Raw genomic sequence first — 21,925 nt, forward strand, 5'->3', positions numbered from 1 at the left:
AAGAAAAAGAGATTCACAATTAACATATAGCTGTTTACATACAAAAAGTGCATGAAAAGGTGTCAATGAAGTCATAAACATCCTGGAAGAAAAAGGACCACAGACTGGTTCTTATTATTTCAAATTACAGGTACTGAAAAGACTGGTCAAAGCAAAATAACAAGGAGGAAGAATAAATGAAACTGCTGCATGTAGCATGGACATACCATGTTCCTTGTTTTTCAATCAGAACTTGCAAGAAAACAAGACAAGAAACACTGATAGGAAAAGCCTGCTGAATACAGCCATTATCACTACTACGAGCATACAAGGAACTGAATGCATTAAAAAGCAGTAAGAAACATAGTTTAGTAATTATCTTAATGCTAAAGTTTGTACACTTGCATAAATAAAGATCTGTGGACTCTCAGTTTTGAATATTTTACGGTGAAGTTGTATTAATACAACTGATATTCTCTTTCAAATATACACTTCATTGAAACTTTCAGGCAATGGCAACCGAAATAATTTCAAATGCATAGATGCAATCATGAGCCAAGATTTCTTCAAATGGTATCTTTTACTTACTTTACTGCCAGTGAGTTGACTGAGATGTGGTTTTAGTTCATCACCAATTACTGCATGAATGGCTACAAGGCAGAAAACACATGCCTTACGAACGCTGCTCTCTGAATTATCATAACCCTAGAAAAGCAATAAAATTAACATTAATACCTTATCAGTTAATGATTAAAAGCCTCAGAAAACTATTTACTTATTTACTATAATAAATACATTGGAGTCTATGGTAAATTAATGCCAGTGTAGCCCAACGAAGCATTCCAACAAAAAAACAAACATGCAAATACAGAGCATGCAGTTAAAAAGCGGGCTGCTTATTAATCACCACTGATAATCATTTTCCAGTCTGAATTTAAAACCCACACAATCCTGTTCATAAGTTACACTGAAAACAGCTGCTGCCACGCAATAGGCGAGCACATAAGAGAACTGTTCTAGATTATACAGGTGTTTACTTAAAGCAGAAGACCACTCACAATTTAAAGCTTCCTGACTCTGAAAGAACTCTCTTAACAATTTAAGATTCTTTTGTTAAGTCCCATCTCATTCTTTAATAATTTTTGTTTCTTTTGCCATTTTTCCATCACCCCATGCCCAGCTGTCTCACTCACACTCCCTTCTCAGATGGACCCTCCTCTGCCTCTATTTTCCCGCAGATGTGTGACTGGATCACACCCATTAAACACAGAAATCTGCAGAATGCAGCTGCCAACTCCAAAGAGTCTTTATCCACCAGAAGGAAATTAATATATTTTGGCTCTTTATAAGGTGGTAAAAAATTCAGTTTTAAAGACAAAGGAAGAGAAACCTCTGATACCCTTCTAATTTTATTCAACTTTCTAAAACTGCTTCTTTCCTCTTGCCTCCCAAAAGCCCCAATTGATAAAACCCTACAATTATACACAAATAAAACATGGACAATTTCACACCAAATTATGTAACCTGGAAAAAGGTAAAAACAATAAAAAACAATCTTAAAACTAAAAGTATATACCAAGCTTAACTATAACCAGTATTTTATATCCTACTGAGATTTCCTCTGAGTTATAATTTAGCTCCCTGCTAATCAAAGAGATGATTCCTACTGTCCAAACTATTTTGGGTCAAGGCAGCCATCAACTATCAGACAAGTGAAATCCTTCATGAGAACCAAGTGGTACTATTTTTAAAAAGTCTTTGCAACTCGTCTGTATATGGTTTCTTTTTATTAGTCTGTTTGGTCTTTTCCCCCCCTATTTTCTTCTCTCTTCTCTCCTTACCTGTATTAGACCTGGCACAATCTCTGGTAAAAGCTGAGTGAGGGTTTCTTTAGATACTCTTTCTATAACTTTTGTCTGCATTTTGATTGCAGCCAGATTAATGGGGTAGTCTGCAGTTTGGATAATTGGACAGAGAACTTTGATGCACTGATCTGGGCTAATGGAAGTGGCCAGCATGGAAGCAGCTTCTTCAGCAGATCTCACCACCTATTGAAAGAAAAAGACACAGAAAAGTGATTTATATGAGACTGTTACTCTGTGGTCTGTTTTCTGGCAGGAATGGTCTTGAGCATAAAAATTTCCTATCAAGAGCTCTGCAGTATTATAGGAATATGTAAAGAGTCCATTGATTCCAACTGTTGGACATTATTTCTTAAAAACACAACTCTTCCCAATATCCTGTGGCTACTATGCCCTTGGCAATACACGTATCAGTTTTTCAAACCTGCTTGTTTTTTTACACAATTTCTTTACTCTGCAATACCCTCCAACTATATATTGAAGTATCACCACCTTTGTAAACCTTGATTTCTTGTGTTGTCATTGGTTATTGCTTGTTAAGTTAGTGATCACTGACAAAACATGTTTCCACATTCATTTCAAAAGTGTGTTTAATAACATGCCTAGATTGATAATTGTAGAAACCAATCTTTTTCTTCCCCTGTAATTTCGAAAGAAACTATTACAAGAGAGTACTTTAAGCTTGAAGAATACACAGAACAAGAATAATTAGGTAGGATGTCAACAGGTACAGAAGCTCAAAACACAAGGGCACCACAGAGAAAACTAACATCTGATATTCACATTAGTGCTGTGGTGGCATCTGCCATTTAACAGGAGAAACCACTGTACAGAATGAGCGGTTGTACACCACTGATGTACAAAAACCTCCAGAACTTTCTCTCCATCCTTGTCCCCTTTACTCTCTCACTCCTAACACATGAAACCACGAGAGAGAAAAAAGCACAGGAACAGAGAAGGAACAATGGGGAAATGACACTGTAATAAATACAGTGTATGAAACAAATCCAGAGAATGCAAGGAGAAGAGAAATGAGTATCAAATGAGTGATAAACTCATGGGATGGGAGGAATCAAAGTCAACTTCAAAGCCTGAAACTCCACAGTAAATTCCACAAAGTGCCCTTGCATGGGGAAGATGTACTCATTTAGTAATAAACATGGATCCTTTCCACAGCATCAGTGGCACTGATGTCGGAAGTTGAATACTGGGTTGGTTACTGTAGCTGTGTTTCCTATATTTACATGCATTATCCTTTACTGTGTATGCAGCCATCACAAATAAATCTGAGCAAGATTACCTTTACCCTTCTCCTGAACCCCCTCACTATTCCTGGCACGAGCACCTCCCCCCACTGACATAATCCTGCACATTTTCCCTTAACACCACTCAAAGCCATGCTCTCAAATGGAGCAGAGTAGAAAGAGTTGACAATTCCGTGTCATGTTTAGGCTCATCTCTCAACCACAAACCTCACTTAAATCCAAAGCTTTTTTTAGATCTCCAGGACACCTATATACAGGTTAAGATGTCAAACAAGGAAAAAGCTCCTTTCAGTTATTCTTTGAAGAGCTAAGGTAACACACTGTTGGTTACACTGTCCTCTGGGATGACACCCAAAGACCATCGTTATTAGGAACGATATTAACCATTCAAGAGCTTTCAGAACTGCAGGGTGTTTTTTCTTCCATACCCATGTTAACTAATAACATAATTGTTATTAGCATATAATAATGTGCCTGTTATGAAATGAATTACTTCCTCAATAAGACCTGAATAATTTCACATTTTCTGGACAGCTCTTTCATTTTGTAATAATCTGTCGTAACTGTAAGCAAATAAAATAACTGATTACTGACCTCCTTATGAGGATCCTTATGCGCTTCTAATGTCTTCATGATTGTGAGCTCTGCATAATTCTTAAACCTTGCTGGCTGGTTTCTTAGAATTTCTCTTAGAACTTTCAGTGCCAAAGCTCTAATTGCATGCTAAAGATTCAATATTAAAATAAATGAGTTATGCATCTTTAAACAGACATATGCTTTAACATTTGTTCAGCTGCTGGAAAAGTCTTTAATAATGGAAAAAATATCAGATTGTGCTCTGCACACATATACAGTCTGAATCTAGTGTTAACAAATAAAGGTAGGGAAAAAAAATCTTCAATCTCTCTTTCTGCAGAAAATTCAGGTGACGTATCATAAACACTGCTAAAGTAATTTTACTTATCTATGCCACCTAGAAGCTAAGTTGCAAACACAAGCGCTGATAAAACCATCATGCAAATACATTTTTTGCTTTTTTTTTTACAATTGTTTTAAAAATCAAACTCAAGTACTAGTGTCTTTTTGATCCTTAGTAATTTCAAAAACATGGCCTTTGTAGAGAATTATTACACAGAAATCAGTCTCTTCACAATGAGCATTACTGTATTTTAGAAATAAATTTTTAAATCCACTGCCACACATGATGTTTTGATATTCTAGATTCCTTCAGGGGCTATAAACAGATAAGCTTTGAATCTCAGTGAAAAAATGTTTCATTCAATCTACTGTGTCAGAATCCATAAATAGGAATCCTGGAGACATTAAGTATCACTGATACCCTTTTTACCACCACAGCAATCAGACTTCATGACATTTTTGTAATTCCATAGTTTTTTTGTTTTTCCACCACTAACTGGAATTTGTGCCCTTTCTACAACTCATACAAATGTCAAAGGTACTGAAAGTAAGCCATGGGCTTTGTTAACATTCTTAACTGGATTAATCTGAATTTACCTCTTTATCTCCAAGCGTTTCAAGCAGCAGAAGTAGTATTGTTTTGAAGTGCTCATCCCAAACACCGAAAGACTCTTCCTGAGTTAACTTCATGAGCTCATACAGTGCAGCCTTTCTTTCTTCAACTCTCTCATTATGGTTTGATAACTCTTTCAGTAGCTCTGCAACCAGATCAGAATGGTCCATGGGAGGCTCTGTCAAAAAGTAATGCACAAACACAGTTACTGCAAATAAATATTAGTGCCTGTTATACAGCTGAAGGATATTTTCTAGTATGACTTGCTTGCTTTTGAGTATGCTTTTGTTTTTTTCCCCACATCAGCCTGCAAAAATTGCAGTTGGGCTACTACCTTTTCAGTGCAGCCAACATTGCTGAGCAAGCTTACAATCCCCCCAAAACCCTTACAACGATTATTGCAAAAAACCCCCAGCAGGCCAGTCTACTGCAGGAGTTTTTAGGCTTGCAGTACCCACTAAGCATCCTTTTAAATCTGATCTATACACAAAGTGCCACCTTTCCCATATGACCCTTCCACTCAAGATGAAAAAACTTTCTTTTCTCTGTTAGTATTACAGAATTGCTCAGACTTTTGTAAGCCATGATTCCACAACAATAGCTAGGTTGCTAAAACAAACAAGGGGAAAAAAAAAGTACAACAATGGTTCTTAGCACAAAAGAGTAAACCAGGGCTATTAGTCCCACAGAGATTCCCAAAAGCAATTCATTAAGAGATGGCTCTGGATTTTAGTTTTGATTAGAGAGGATTCCATGATAATGGAAAAACACAGTAACACAACCTATATTTGCAAACTGGACTGCAAACAGAGTGATCTGCAAACAGTCAAGAAACTTAAAAATGGTCTTCATGAAAAGCTGAGTATCAACTTAGTGCCTTTATTCCATTATTGAGACCCATTTAGTCTTTAAGGAAGGAAAGCATATAGCTTCCATCTTTGCACCGAGACCTTTGGATAAATTAAAAGAAACACACATTTTTTAATGGAAAAAGTTAGGAAGTTCTGGCATAAAATGCAAACGCATTGCATTTCCTGAAATGATTGCATGTATTAACTAACACATGAAATGCATCCTCCATAACAAATTAATTATATCATACACTGAGAAACCACAGCCCTTGAACATCTTTTTTACTATATTTAATATGATAACTTACAAATGCTGTACAAAGCACTTGTACAAAGAACAGAGTACATAAATTACTGTAAAAATCATGCCGGTTTTGAACCCCACATTCCTATTTGCATTCTGTTTTACATGAATAAACAGGAGCACAAGTACCTGAAAGCAAACTACAAACACTACTGCTGCCTCTGTATTAATGGATGATTAATGTTTGACTAAAGGGCAGACTGAAACCGCATTAGGTGAAATATGATTTAAAGCAGATGAGCACAATGGACAATCGTTTTAATGGAAGCAAGATCATTACTTTGACTGCCAGCACTATTACACTTGTTCTACCAAACCATGAGGATTACAGCTATAGCAAATCCTCATATATGCATTTCAGGGAATGCATATTGACACTTAATTAGCAAAACTTCTCATATCCGTTTAAATAAAGTATTTTCAATGTGGTGTCATCTTAAACGTATAGAGGGAAGGGGTAAAGAGAGGGGAAGGTAGTAACCATGTCCATGCAGGAATAAGGGGAGGAATGAAGCTCCAGTAGTAGACTAAATAACTGAAAAACATGAAGATAACCAAGAGGGATGGGCCTTTACAGCTGGAGTTTTCCGTTCCTTTGTATGACTTACACCCAGTGTTTCATGTCCAAACATTTTCCAGGTAAGAATGGAGAAGCATAAAAAAAGTCACGTTCAAAGCCTACTCTCAAAATTTCTTTTTCAGAAAGGAAACAAAACACAAATGAAGAGGAGCAGATGCAACTCCTTCATTTGAACGAATTAAAATATGCATTAGAGAGATAAATATTTGATGAAGAACAGCTCTTCTTAAACCAATCAAATAATATCCTTTTGAAAGGATAAACAGTGTAGGGGTTAAAAGGGAACACGTAGGTATGTCCTGAATTTAGGAAAGATTTTCCTACTGCCACTCACAGCATCTTAATATAAAAGCTATGCAAACATGATGGCCAAAAAAGCAAACAAAGCAAGTGCAAAACTTGATGAATCACGTGCAGGGTGACTGGATTATAAATGGCTTTCTATTAATCCTGGAGGATATGAGTGATAGCCTTGCTTGGATGTGTGCAGAGCCTGGTTCTGTTGGATGCATTTGTTAGTGCTATCTAAGGGATGTGGAGCCAACTTAGAAAATCTGTAGATGACACCACTTTAGGAGCAATTGCAAAGATTCTGGAGAACAGGATAACAACTGAAAATTATCCTGTTAAATCAAAGCAATGGTCTGAAAAATAAAAAAAACATGCCAAGTGTAAGGCAAGACACAAAAGCAGAAATCTTAAGCCCATATACAAAGTAACAGGCCAAAAGGAAGGCGTTTGGAAAGCACAATCCATGGAAGTAAGCTGAAATAAATAAGCTTCTTTGGAAAAGAGCACTATTTTTCAAACAGAGACTGTGAACTGCTATTAAGGAGTCTGGAAGTGACTTAGCCAGGTTTCCTTATGCTTCAGATAAAGTGCATTTCCCTCAGGGAAAAAGCAAAGTGCAAGTGGTTGGAAGATACAGACTGTTATTCTGAAAACCTTTTTACTGTAAGAGAGGCAAAATATTCAAAAGTGAGTCATGTGAGGCACACTCTGGCATTTCCTCCACTGAAAATTTTTAGCTGCTAGACAAACCATCTGCAGAATACATGTTCATGCCCCAGTGCTGTTGACAGGACTGTATGAGCAGCTAAGGTTTTCCCATCTAGTCTTGCATTTCCACATCTTTCTGTCAGTAATGCATGACAGGATAGCTGGGAATCCAGTACCAAAATAATTTTGTGTCATGGACAAGCAGCAATTCTGCGGAGTTTCCGAAAACTGAAATCTAACATCCAATGAGCCCTTCCAGTTTTATGGGGAAAGCATGCAACTCCCAACAGAGGAACCATAGGCACAAAGTATTTTGCCAAGGGTATCTTTTCTCATGCAGACTTTTTCTAAGTAATCCCAGATGAAATTCTAAAAGCAACACACAAATGACAGTATGTACATGATATAACTGAATACTAAGGGAGAACATCACAGGAATGAAAGCAAGTACTTCATTAACATCCATTAAAGAGCAGACCTAAGTAATGCATTGCACTACTCTTCCAAGCAGGACAAACTAATACTGGATAGGGATGCTTCATTCCAGTCAGTAATGAGTTTTTACAAAACTGGATCATGCTGGCACAGCACAGACTGCATCTGGTTTAATGCAATATCCAAAAATAAGCTGTCAGAAGGTAGGAGGAGGATCCTCCCATGTAAAAAAAGATCCCTTCATACAGAATCTCAAACATAAACTGGCTCTGTATGTAGATGGCAAAGCTATTCAATTATTAATAAGTACATGACATGATTTGTAAAACTCTGCTTTCCCCTCAATCTTTTTCAGAAGATAATTAGCTACACTATATGCTTCTTCACAATACGTAACAAAAAACAAAGAGGAATGCATCACAGTTGGATTTGGTTTTGATTTAATGCAAACTTAAAGCCAACTTACAGAATAGCTGAATAAAACACCATGTCAAAAAATAACTTTGTTTTTCAATGGTGTCTGTAACATGTCTTTCGTGGGATGACAAAAGCAAAACAGGCAGAAGGGAGATGATTAGTTTGTCCCTTGCTATTAAGAAAAGTGTTTACTGAAAAACTTAATCTACAGCTGAACAACAGTGAATATCAGATTATGAGAACCACTGACTATTCATTAAAATAATGATAGTAGTGGTACTTTGGAACCTTCTCAACATACAGATATAAAAAACTTACCCAAAGATATACTGAAAAATATCATAAAGAAGCTCTGTCAACCTACAAAACAGCAACCCATGTTTCTAGATTTACACGGGCTAGATGAACCACCTTCCTGGTAAAAAGCTGGTTTGTTTTGTTTGGTTTAAAAAGAATGTTTAGTCAATAGAAAATGCCAATGTCATGCTTCAAATACAAATATATTACTAACAAAATACTTACTCTTTCACCTAATTCCCAAACTGGTTTCATCCAGTTTTACTTCCTTGCTGTAAATCTTTTCCCCCCCTCCCCCTTTAAATTTCTATCATAAAAAAGTTTGATAAGTAAATTCATACTGGCAATACTGATACAGGATGTGCTACCAGAAGTATACAACCTAGTTCAGCATTTCCTTCATTTTTACCCTTAGTCTCTACAAATACCAGGTTATCCAACAATGTAACTAAAAGAGATGACTAACAAATAAACTAATTCAAAATATAGCATTTGTAAAACCCTCTCGAAGAAGTGGTATGTATACTCCTAATAATAAATTCAGAAGCTGAACTCAAAGATGGAAAATCTCATCATTTTTCTTCTAGAACAAAACATAATCTGAATCTTACCATCAGGAAACTGCTCTGCATCATCATCGAACATGGCTTCTTTCAAAGCAGATTTATTAAATGGACTGATACCATCAGAATAATTGTATGGGTTGTAATCTCGTGAGCGTGGTGAGGAGTGGGGAGGCATGGTGTTGAGTAATGATGTTTTGTTATCCAGAGCTGTCCGACCTGTATCGCTCACACCACTTCCTGCTCGCATGTCTACTATTCCAGAAGCACTGCAAATCTGCAGGAGAGGACACATCACATGAGCATGTGAAATACACTCTTACACCTTTCAATTAACTACATCACTAACTCATTTATGTAGCAAAAACACACAAATTTCAAAATGCTTAGAATTTTCAAAGTAGTCTTCAAATAAGATGTCTTAGTTCCCTAAACTTTGCTTTCCTTAAAAAAAAATGAGAACAAAAAAAGGGAAAGTGTATGTTGTCCAAAAAAAATCATAAACCAGGAACAGTTGTATTTTATCTTACAAGTCTGATGCAAGTAATTAAAAACATGTTTAAACATATATATGTGGCAAGTTCAACAAATCTTAAAGCCAAAGTTCCATAGAAACAGAATTCTTAAATACTGCATGTAGCACGTAACAGCCCACAGGTTTTGTACAAAATAAAATAAAACAAAACATTCAGAAAAACATGTATTAGTGTGCAAATTTCTCAAAAACTTAACTCCAGCTGTTTTGCAAGATCACTGGTTTTTAAACTGCTAACATGTTAAACAAACAGGCAGTGCTACTTAAAATCATCATTTACGTTTTCAACATGTAGCTCAAGACTAGGAACATATTTTTCTAAAGTTCTTAAGTAATTCAGGAGAAATGTCCAATTTAAGAAGAATATAAACCTCCTGAAGTAGATGCTTTCTCATCTGTAGTCTATCAGACACTAGCTTAGTTTGCTGATACCAACACGTACAGAGCTTACAAACTCACCGAATCGCCATCATCTTTTTTAGCATCTCGTTTTACAGGCTCATTCATATCTTCCTGACTACGAAAACTGAAATTCTGAATGGCTTCAGTGACTCCACGAAGAGAGCTGTAAATATCTTCAGAATTCATGTTTTCAGTGTCATAGTCAAATGCACTGTGGGCCATGGAGAAGGACATAGGAATTCAGATGGATTTATTTTGTGATTCTGTATTTTTATATCACATTAGCCCGCAACTACAGAGACTCAGGAAATATTACTAAAATTATTACTTTTCTTGAAACACAGTAACAAAGTTGTCTCTTCACAATACAAAATTGTATTATGGTATGCCTTAGTAAGTGTACTACCACTGACACAGAAAGCACTGGAAGTAGCTAAGGGAAAGGCTACATTAGGTAACAGCATCTGCCTAAAGAAACAAACTTCTTTTGCCCTGTTTTACTCTGCTGAATGTGAAACAGCTGGAATTTTTACACCATCCTCTCATTCTGAAAAAAGTCCTAAAGTAAGGAGCACTGATAAAACTCAACAGCAAGTTGACTGATAAAAGCAAAATTACAAAGTCCACTTTGCTGACAACATCATTACTATAAAAAACATTTTTACACTATTACTTCTTTAGTCTCCCCGATATTAAATCTGGTTTGATGACCCAGTGTGTTGGTTTTGGCTGGGACAGACTTAATTTTCCTCATGGTAGCTGGTACGGGGCCATGCTGCGGATTTGTGCTAGAAACAGTGTTGTTAACATTGGGGTCTTTTAGTAACAGCTGAGCAGTCCTTATACAGAGCCAAGGCCTCTTCTGCTCCTCACAGAGACCCGGCAGTGAGTGGCCTGGGAGTGCACAAAGAGCTGGAAGGGGACACAGCTGGGACAGCTGACCCCACTTACCAAAAGGATATTCCATACCATATGGCATCTAAGCAGATACTGCTGAGGGAAGACGAAGGAACGGAGGGATGTTTAGAGTCATGGCACTTGTCTTCCCAAGTCACTGTTACAAGTGATGGGGCCCTGCTCTCCCGGGAACAGCTGGACACCTGACACCCCCCCCCCCCCCCCCCCAACCACGGGAAGCAGTGAATTTCTTGTCTGTCTGTTGCTTGCACAAGCAGCTTTTGCTTTACCTGTTAAACTGTCTTTATCTCAGTTTTCTCACTTTTATATTCTGAATGTCCCCCCAATCCCACCACAGGGGGACAGTCATTTAGTTGTGAACTGGGGTTTTAAACCATGACATCAGATGACGTATTCTAACATTTGTTAGAGAAGCACACTTTGGTTCCTTCTCTTGCTAATCCATTTGCTTTCCAAGATGCACAGCCCTTTCCCACCTCAGGCCAGCTTTGGCACTTGTCAGACCCTTCAGGGAGGCTAAGCAGTTCACTGTCATTCTATGGAGCAAGAGGGATTATTTCTGAGCATCTGTCATTGTGTGCAAAATTTTCTCCATGCATTCATTGTTGGGGTTACACCTTTGGACAATGTGTAATTAAGCCCTAGATGCAGAATTGTAACACCACCAGCCTACATTACCTTGGTGACAAAGTGTTCTGTGATGTATTGGTTGGGGAAGTTAAAGGACTTGACCAACTTGCTGGGGAGCGTGGAGTAGGTCTTGTTAAAGGACTTCCCATTGATCCCTGGAGGAGAAGAGGTGAGAAAAGATACTCTAGTAGGACTAAGAGATTCCCTTTTAACTTATTATATTTATTTTTTAGTGCCCAGAAACATTTAAAGAGCTTCAAGTAAATGCATGGATTGTCTAACCCATTACCAGCAACTTTGATCCTGAGTAACTTTGAAATTAGAAAGTACAAGATAAACTACTCTTAAGAAGCACATTCAAACCTATTAAGTCACTTGGAAGCAACACAGAAACTGTAACTCTAGAGGAAAAAGAAAAGGTATTCCATAAAGAGCTACTAAGATAGGCTTCTACATAGTAACTTCAGAAAGAATAGTAACAGAAGTGTGGATACCTGACCACTGTTGCCTGTATTCCGGAGATGATTGTGGAGAAGCTTTGTGGCGCCATCCTGAAATGTTTTTGGTAAAGCACCCAATAGCATTGTAAACTCTGGAGTGTTGAGCTCAAAAAGGGAAATCAGCACTGACTGTGCAGCCTACAAGAAGAAAATACAAACTGAAGACATTAATTAGAGTTTCAAAGTAATTTTATCAGCAAGAGATACTATAATGAGTGGTAATCACAAAACAGTGACGTAAGTCTTGATCAAGCTTGAATAAAGATGTTAACAGAGCATCTGAGCATGTGAACAAAAGGAATTCATATTTGCCGGTAAGCTGGAAGTTCTGATTTTGATAAATTCAGGCACACAACAATCATTGTAACAAGCAGTCTTCCAGAAAGGTGCTTTTCAACCCCCCTAGCCCCACATCATCCCTCAGAAAAAAATTAAATGAAGGAATTTGCAGAATGGCTTTAAAAGGTTTGGGAAGTTGAAAAAATTTAGAGAGAGAAACTAAACACACCAGGCAGGAGCAAGCATGTGATCCCTTCTACTGAGTTCTGCAAGTGGTAATTACAGATGATAATCAACACACTTGCTTGAAAAGGAACAGTTAGCACTGTAGAAATTAAAACAAACCCTACCAAACAAGACACCCTAATCTGGAATGAGTCAGTAGTGATTACAGCACCTGATATTCCTTATAACTTACCTTACAGCCAAGCTAGTTAAATTAACCTTGCCTCTGCTTCCTTTAACCTTTCTAAAATGTAGGCACACATAATGGGGAATGAAATTTAGCTGACTACATATTCTGAAAATGAAAACTGTGGAGTAGTTTGTACTGGATGTCACCTCCTATACTCTCAATTTAATCAGTTCATCTTTACCATCATCTTCATCCTACAGCATGTTTTACATATGTTGGTTTTTTTTTTTTACCTGAATAAAAAAATCAGCACTCCCTACTGACAAAGCAACACAGTTAAATTACACAATAGTTGGATTCCCTGTAGTGCAGGAATGTTGATCCAATGACTTTAGGAATGTTTGTACAGTTTGACAAGGATTCCCTGGATAGTGTAACAAACCTGTCAACACAGTAACTAAACTAACAAGTGCAAAGGAGAGCTGGAGGAAGTTCTCCAGAACTAACAGCTTCTTTGTAGGAAAGATTGTGGTTGTAAGATTAACCAACTATGTGCAGTTTATACAGCTCACCACCAAGGTCTGCCATGCACTGGAGAGAACCAGTGCCTCATGCTAGAGAGAATGATAGGCAGCTTGCTTAACCACCAATATACTCCAAGCAAGTAGTTTAGAAAATTCTTTTAGACATTTATTTCCCCCCTTTTGCTTCCAGAGCAATGAACTGTAGCATTTTTTAATTAAAGGTGGAAAGCCAAGGTATGAGTGTACATACCTGCACACATCTCAGTATTAAGTTAAAGGACAAAAATCCTAGCATGTCAGATTGCCACAAATTATCTTTGGATACTCGTGACTCGTTGTTTTCCTTAGCTTTTATTTCCTTCTCCCTGTGATAGCCTTCCCTTCAGGTGATCACCCTGAATGTCCTCTGCAATCTTTGATGTTTCTCTTCTCCTTGTTATTTTTAATGGTCAGTCTTTTAATCAAAATTGACACAAAGCAAAATCAAGACAAACTCAGCAGATGAGCAGAGGTTTGGGAATCAGCACTTTCACTTTGCTGACCGGTTAGCCAGTCTCCACTCCTTAATACTGTATCTATTTAAGCTGCTAATAACAGAACACAACAGGCTGTCCAGGATTGTATCAGGATAGAAACAGATACCATCAAGTCTGCCCAAAATGAAGCTCTGCCCAAAGTATCAAAATTGATACTGACTCACAGAAGGTTTCCAACTGTGCAATTGTCTATTTTCTCGCTTTCTTCCTTGCCAACGAAACCCCTCATTTTAGAGTACTTGGAAGTTTTTGTTCTCCCCAGCATAAGGCCTCTCCTGAGATTTAAATTCAATCACAGAGAGATCATCTTTAAAAGACTGCAATAAGGATTAGAAATATTTCTTTGGTTTTGCCTTCTTCTTAGAAGATCTCTAAGAATATATTCAAACTCCTTCCAGAAGCATTCTGATCTTAGAAGAAATCTAAGTTCTGAAACAGAATTTTACCTTCCAGAAAGAAATCCCATGCCACTGAACTACACTAAGAGTGCCCAACTTCAGACTAATAAACTAGGATTTTTCATAATACTAAGCAACTGAAACTGTTTTTACTAAGGAAAAAACCAAACACATGAATTACACAGAAATTACTTGGAAAAAGCTTTTAATTTGAAGAAATCATACTAAATGCTATAAAGCTTACTAAACTAAACAAAATTAAAGAGCCTGCGGTAGCAGGCTGAAAAGAGTGTTAAGAGAATTAAACATTTTATACCATCAGAATAACTCCTTTGACTTCTTATTGGTAAAATTTTATTTTCAAGAGTTAAAGGATTTTTGCAGTTAGTTGCCTCTAACAGCTGTGTTATGGAAAGAAAAAATAAAATCAGAAACTTATATAATTAAGGTGTTCCAGATGATTAAACTCACTGGTAATTCTTTCCATGATTCAGTTACTTATTGACATAAAAATGCTATTAGAGTTATGAACCATCTGATAAGACAGCTTGCCACGTGTCTTAGTACTAAAACTTCACTGATTTAGAAGATAGTGCTGCTTCAATTCTCCTCTTGTTTTATGATCTTTATATGTTACTAGAACATGATACCCAGGTAAGAGAAGTCCATTGGATGTAATCTGTTACTGTTTGCTCATAGTCATGAAGTTATACAAGAAGTGAATGACTAAAACATCACCTCCAATATAAAAACTCTCTGATGTTTTTTTAATATGTATTAGAAATGTTCTAGATACCAAGAAGTCTTGCAAGTTATTTTTAGTTTTGTTTTCTTCACATTACAAATTGTAAGACAACTCCTACTATTCTCTCCTACATCCCTCCTAAACAAAGGAAGTTGCTCTTTCCAGAAATGATGAAGCAGCCAAAATGAAAACTTAATTGAAAATAGCAAAACAAATCTAAACAAATAAATTGTTGCAGCTTTTCAAACTGCAGAAATAAATAGAAAAAGAGAGAGAAGAGAGTTAGTTCTCTGTGTCAAAGACACTTGCACTAAGGAAGCATAAAAGTCAATACATTTATTTAGTGCTAATATGCTGAAAATAGCAGCTACAACAGAATGGCCATTAACCATCGGAACAACAAAACTCTATTCCATCAAACTGCAAATAAAATTAAAACATTCTTTTCTTTCTTGAAGTTGAAACTGAAGTTGAAGTACTGTTTAGAAACCCTTTCCAAAGACTGCACTAATACATTTCTTACGGTTATTCAGTATCCCTGCTGTATCTATGTAGCTCACAAATGTTCATTTTCACTTCACAACATAATGTGGAAAAGGGAGGTTTGCACGGGAAGTGCAGCATATGAAGAGTAAGTCTTTGATACTACCTTATCAAAGCACAGGCTTTCTTTGTCCAAGGTTCAGCAGCTATCTACCTGCCTTTTGTCAAAAATAAAGGACTCCAGAAAATCCAACAGAGATTAAGACTGTTTGCTACCAAATTTACCACTCACTCCTGTTACAAATGTGCTATTTAGTAACCCAGAGGGTGGTCTCTGAAGTAACATTAAAACTGTACAAAAAATGGCCACTAAAGAGATTTTAGTACTAGATAGTACTTGCAACGAAGAATGACAAATTATGAAACGGAATCTCAATTAACATATATAAAAACACAACCGTAACGGAGAGTTTCAAGACATGTTAATTTAAAATTTTTACTTAAATATTCTTAATTACCTGGAATGTTTTGCAATTCTAAGGATGCATTAACAAACATACCTTCCTAACATCTGAGCTTTTAGGTTCTGTGGTCCAGGTGATGATTCGAGACACTGCTAACCTAGTTTCACTTGAATTTACAAAATCTCCTGGATCCATCTGTTGCGCAAGTGTTTCTATGTATTTTAGGATTGCAACTTTGACCTGCAAAGAGAAACAGAGTCAGGTGGACAATAAAAATGGTGTGCTGCAAGAACAACTGAGCTCAGAGAGTAGTGTTCATTCCCTAAAATAAAGATTTTTTTTTCCCAATTAAACTACATGTTTACAGCATCCTTATAAAAATTTTTGCAATAAGTCAATTTACAAGCGGATTTAACATTTGAAGAAGGGAGTTATTCCACAGAAATTCGAATACTCATAGAAAGCTTACATTTCACTGCTAGCAACTAAAAGACATAAATCACTGCATATGCAGAAGCTTATACCTAAAAAAAGAAATGAAGAAAAGATTTATGCAGAATTATTAAGAAATTTTTTCAAGTACTAAAATGAAAAATGAACATCATCTGATGAGCCAATGATCACTTCTTACTAGTTCCTACTAGGTAGTTAACACTCACTGCTTTTTTTATAAAACATCAGATTAAGCAATCACAGTCTCTGGAAGTAAGCCACAGAAATCTTCCCGTTAAATACTAAAAATGTATGGAATGCAATTTATAGGAAAGACTTAATATAGGTCACACACACACTTTGAAGATACTTAGATGATAGAGACATGGATTTATCAGGAGGACAGAAAATCTCCTGTACTCCCTCACTTATTTGATGATTCTCTTACTCCACTAACTTGCCTTACTCCTTATGCAGAATCCCTGTTTTGTACATCCCAGACTGCAGCCTCTCTCTGGTTTCTCCAATACTGCACCACTGCACAGTTTTGGGCAAAGGTCTGTTATGCCTGTGCATGTCTAAAATATTTATTTCCTCAACTCCTACTGCCTCAGAAATTTGTCACCCCACCTGTCAACACAAGTTGTGGACATGTATTTAGAGCATCTATCAGATTTAGCTGCTTTTATTATTTCCACTAATAATTACAGTGAACCATAAATACCTACCAGGAGGGAGAGACCTATGTCCATCATAGACAGAAAAAGAGTTCTGGGTGTATTTCTGGCTATTCATGGCTTGTAGTACAACTGTTCTGAGCAAAGCTATTTAGAAATTTCTCTCGGTCATGAAACTTGCAAGCTATTAAAAACTCAAGATACACTGGCACACATATGAGGATTAATAATGAATATTTCATTTTCAAAGCAGATGTTAAAGCTCAACTTCTCTGAAGTTATACAAGCAGCAGCTGGAGATCAGCTGATCTGATTATGCAGATCAATACCAACAAATGGACACTATTTGCTAGACATTTTCCAAGGAAAAAACAAGCCATGAGCATCTCTGCAGCAAAAAACCTTAAGCCACATGGTTTTCCAAATTCAAAGCAATAGCTGAGATTTCTAGATTGCATAGGGAAACCATTGTGACACCACTACATTTGACTGTTGAGGATTTAAATAAATCTCATGTAACACTTGCAGAAGTTGGTGTTAAGGACTGTAACACTTAGAACACCCAGAGACATTTCTGCCAATGAAGAGACTGTGAAGTACTGGATCTGAGACATCAGGATTATTTAGTGTTTGAACTGCTTCCTGAGGAACTTGCACAGACTTCTGCAAAGATGGAGGTGCTCAGACAGAAGAGCACTGAACAGAAGATGAACGGAGGAAGTCCTTACTAATAAAGCTTTCCAGAGTGAGACAGATTACCAAAGCTAAATTTGACAGCTATTTTGAAAAAAAGCATTTTTCACTAATTGCTTTTGAGAGAAGAAATTCTGGAAAGGCTACACCTTTCTATGGTCAGATAATAATGAGCCAGTATTATTACAGATTAGAAACCCCACGCTGAAGTAAAACTCCATTAGAGCAGCAATTCTACTTTAGATGTATCTTTGCCAGTATTTCCAGAGCTGAAATTTAGAAATAAAAAGGCTAACATCTTCGACAATCTATTTAATCTCTTCAACAATCCATTTAATCTTTCTGAGAGAAAAATTTTTGGTTTGCAATGAAAGCATCTCCAGAATTCTTACAATGAATATTTGCTTTTAAGTTGAAACCTCTTATGAAGTCTTTTATTACTGTCTTGACTTTCTTTGTACCCTTCTAGGTTGAATTTATTGCACTTTTGCTAGATTATAAGCACTGGGGCATTCTTCCTGTGCAGCATATAACATGGACAGGCATTTTGCTTAAGAACAGCACTCCTGTAGTAAGTCGGCTGGAACACAGATCAAGCCACAGTTAGCACTGTGACTTAAAAAACCCAAAGATTATACATAAACAGCATTAATGTGCTTCATAAACATCTTCTCCATGTACTGAAACAAGGAATTCTGGCACAAAAGTATGTGCAGCTACCTCTAGAGATTCAGGTAGTACTGTAAGGATGCTACACAGTCAGTACCAGAGGGCAAGTTGTTTTCCTGTCCTGTGAAAAATCTGAGATGTACAGGGTTTCTTTTGCTGCATCAAGGTAAGAGAACAGAAACATTTCGTGTAACAGGGAAAGAAAAAGAATGGAATCTAGAGAAGGTGTTTTTACTTAAACCAGAAACCAGTCTGGTTTAAACCTCTTACAGTGGCTTTCTGCGATATGAGAGATGGTACTCTGCCTTACTCCGACTGAATATAAACAATCACCCGAAGTGACTTGCAGACTGCCACATCCCAGGTGTCTAAGTTACTGGAGACTTAGGAGGGATTGCCTATGCCATTATATAACCAAATGACTAAAATGTACCCTAAACATAAATTTTGGAGGGCTTTCTCTTTGTTGCGAATCTGTGGTTTTTTAATCCAGAAATTTTAATATTGACTTAGAATAAAAATAAAAAATCTTCTGATCAACTGTGGTAAAAATCTTTGTCAAAGAATCAGTATTTTCAAAGTAAAGAAGGATTCAGAAACTTTGGTCACAATGCTTAAATCAATTCCTCACTGAGGCTGAGCCATTTGATATGAAACCCAAGAAAAATGAAGTGATGATTGGAAGTGTATTTCAGGACAATATCCATCCTTAGCAAACTGTATGTTCTGCACCTGCAAAAATAAGCTAAATAGATTATGTCCCACCTAGAACATCTGACTGCTATGGCCCATCCAAACATTTGACCAAAACAGACACATTCATCTGGCACCTCTAAATTGAGTCTCTGCAATTCACTACACCCAAGTGTAAAATGACAGAAGTAAGGCAGATACAGCACAATACACTACGCTGCATCCTCCATGGATTAGGTCAGCAGAATTCTGTCTTCTCTATGGCTGGTCTTCTTACTGCCCAGCTATCCAAATCCACCTCTGTGGCCACTCTAAAAGCTCAAGTTTTATTGCCTGAGACTTAGCTGTCTTTCTAAGTGTAAGAATGGCAATGACAGTTTACTCCAAAGGATCATGATTATTTACTACTATCATGTGAAAACCAGGAGAAAAAGTAGTTTGTAGAACGGAATTGTTAGGTGGCTCAAATTTCTGATCTACCATCCCTCCTGCTATCTGACCATCTTTAGGGATGCTGAAAATCCCTTCTCTGATTTTTTTGTCACAGTGAATGCTGTTCCTCAGTATTCCTAGAACAAAAGCAATGAGATAATAATTTATCAAAGAACAAAAGCTTAAGATTTCAAGAACTGGAGTAGCCCTTTAGGATTATCAATTATTCTGTTAGATTGGGTGCACTGAAGATGGGATTTAGGCAAAATACTCAATAGCATGGATATTAAATAGACACTTCTGTGATCTGTGGGCAATAACTTCACTGTCTGAATCCTGAAGTTGTAGCTACCACATATAAAGGAAGTAGAGGGTAGATTTCACTTTCTTCTGGAAAACAAGCTTACCTTCTCTTAAACAGTTACATACATTACTGTCGCAAATATTCATTCTGAATACTCTTAATTTTGCTTCAAACTAACAGGTGTTCTTCTAGGGAGGCAACTTTTACCAACGTCTTGATTTCAGAATTCTCTCTCAAAATTATTTTCAGAATGCCTTCCCATCAAGTGTTTAATACTTCTTAATTCCTTCTAGTGCATTTAGGGAATAATCTTGAACTTAGCCCCAACTCAGCCTAGTAGGAGTCCATGTCTCATTCCAAATCTACGCTCTCAGCTTTGAAATGTGCTTGATATGCCTTTACCAGCTATACTACTGTATGGAAAAAGGAACATCTCAACCATCAAATTCACCTTCCTGGGGAGGAAAACCAAGTGAAATAAAACCAATCTCAATTTGTTCCAAGGATTCATTTAAACAACAAACTGATTTTTACTACCTCATTTGCTGTCTTCAATAAATGACAGCAGTCCCTTTTTAACACAGCTCTACGAAGCAACAGTGGTCAACGTATCAACTGTCCTCAAAAGCTTAAAAATGTAAGTTTTACTGTATTGTAGACAAAAAAGGCATATTCATGTGACTTTAGGTTCAACATCACTTGGGAAAAGTCATATTCTTGTGCAGTATCAAACTGTGTAAAAATATTTCGTGCAGGACAGAGCAGAAGATGCCAGTTATCATATGCTTGTTATTTCCCCATTCACATCACTTATAAATCTTCTTATGATTTGATGCATTTATTCTAAAATCAGCACTCTTTAGAACTGCAAATGTACTACAGAATACATTTTTACTTTTCAGATATGCTGGCAGGTTTATGGACTACAAAGTAGTATATAAAAACGTGTGTAATTATAAAGCTACACACTGCTTTCAGAGAAGTGAAGTGTACCACAGAAAGAGCCGATTTTTAATATAGTAACTCAAGTTCATATTAATATTAGAGTAATTTAAAATAACTCAAGGCCTATCAGGCTGGACACAGGAAAAAAATATATATGAACTAGGAAAAAAAGTATGGGAAATCACAAACATAAAATTAGAAAAGACTTGATAGAGTGAGTTTGCATAACCAGCTTGATGTTAGGCAGCCACATTTTTGTTGCTCATTTTTACTGTACTGTGTTTTTATTAGATCTCTCTTGCAGCAAACATTTTCATACTAGTGTCATTTTTAAAACTGAGCATCTGCATGCTTAAAGTTTCCCGCAAAGGTTAGTAGCAGCATACAATGCATTCAAATAAAAATTATTGATAACACTGTAAGAGTTTCATATGGGGTTAAGAATAAAGACAGTAATTCAGACAAAAACCTTTGAGCTCCAAAAAGAGCGAAGCTGGTCCTGCAGTGCTGGCTTGACTGTCTGAAAGTTTACAAAAACAAAATCCACTAATTGAAAACCTTTTTTTTTCCTTTGTTTTTACACAAAACAAAAATAACAATCCAAATTCAAAAATTAAGACAAGCAAATTTCTATTAATGAAGACTTCTGCTTGCAAAGCAAGCCTAAAAAGTCTTACCTTCAGGCTAGGTGTTTGGGTCTGGTCAACAGTAAATCTCATTAAAATACTGAACTGGAGATCATTTGGAAAAGATTCCCTGTAAACAAACAAAATAATGTTATGTTACATTAAATTTTCTTGTACCAACTGTTGAGAGGCACGAAATAAGCCCTCACTCTTTTCAGTAAAGCTGAAATTGCTACCAGTTGCTACTGTACCTGACCTTTCAGAAACATTTGCCTAGCATGTTAAGGATAAGATTTAAGGAATTCCTGCCATGAAACAATTATAGCTAGAATAGATAATGCAAGTAATGCGGAATGATACAATAATGCGGAATGATACAATAATGATATGCTAGAATTTCGATTCTAAATCAGGCTATTAGTGAACTCTGGGTAGAAGGAAGGGAAGACAGAAAGCAAATTAATTATTACCATAACTCTTTAAAAAGTTATGCTGACATAGAGACGAATATTCCAGTGAAACTTTTACAACAAAATAAAGAAGTTCAAACACAATTTCTACATCACTGAACACAAGGTGAGACAACAAACATACATGGCTCA

General features: G+C 36.6%; 1 protein-coding gene across 44 annotated transcripts in view; it reads right to left on the bottom strand.

Annotated features, from left to right (window-relative positions):
* The window catches only part of CLASP2 (cytoplasmic linker associated protein 2), a 146,275-nt gene that overhangs the window by 2,761 nt on the left and 121,589 nt on the right, over positions 1-21,925 (bottom strand). For 26 of the 44 annotated variants that reach the window (XM_042043804.1, XM_042043834.1, XM_042043808.1 and 23 more), the window contains 10 exons: positions 21,375-21,453; positions 15,949-16,092; positions 12,063-12,206; positions 11,617-11,723; positions 10,078-10,231; positions 9,132-9,360; positions 4,622-4,815; positions 3,701-3,829; positions 1,821-2,027; positions 568-684 (listed from right to left, as the gene is read on the bottom strand). In XM_042043804.1, coding sequence (XP_041899738.1) covers positions 568-684; positions 1,821-2,027; positions 3,701-3,829; positions 4,622-4,815; positions 9,132-9,360; positions 10,078-10,231; positions 11,617-11,723; positions 12,063-12,206; positions 15,949-16,092; positions 21,375-21,453 — 1,504 coding nt within the window. Of the gene's footprint in view, positions 1-567; positions 685-1,820; positions 2,028-3,700; positions 3,830-4,621; positions 4,816-9,131; positions 9,361-10,077; positions 10,232-11,616; positions 11,724-12,062; positions 12,207-15,948; positions 16,093-21,166; positions 21,218-21,374; positions 21,454-21,925 lie in introns of all 44 variants that reach the window. The other 18 variants (XM_042043790.1, XM_042043796.1, XM_042043793.1 and 15 more) reach the window with 1 other exon arrangement.

Source organism: Corvus kubaryi, unplaced genomic scaffold (assembly GCF_017639235.1).
Source record: "Corvus kubaryi isolate FWS band 111438036 unplaced genomic scaffold, C.kubaryi_AGA036_p1.0 37398, whole genome shotgun sequence".
Classification (NCBI taxonomy): Eukaryota; Metazoa; Chordata; class Aves; order Passeriformes; family Corvidae; genus Corvus; species Corvus kubaryi.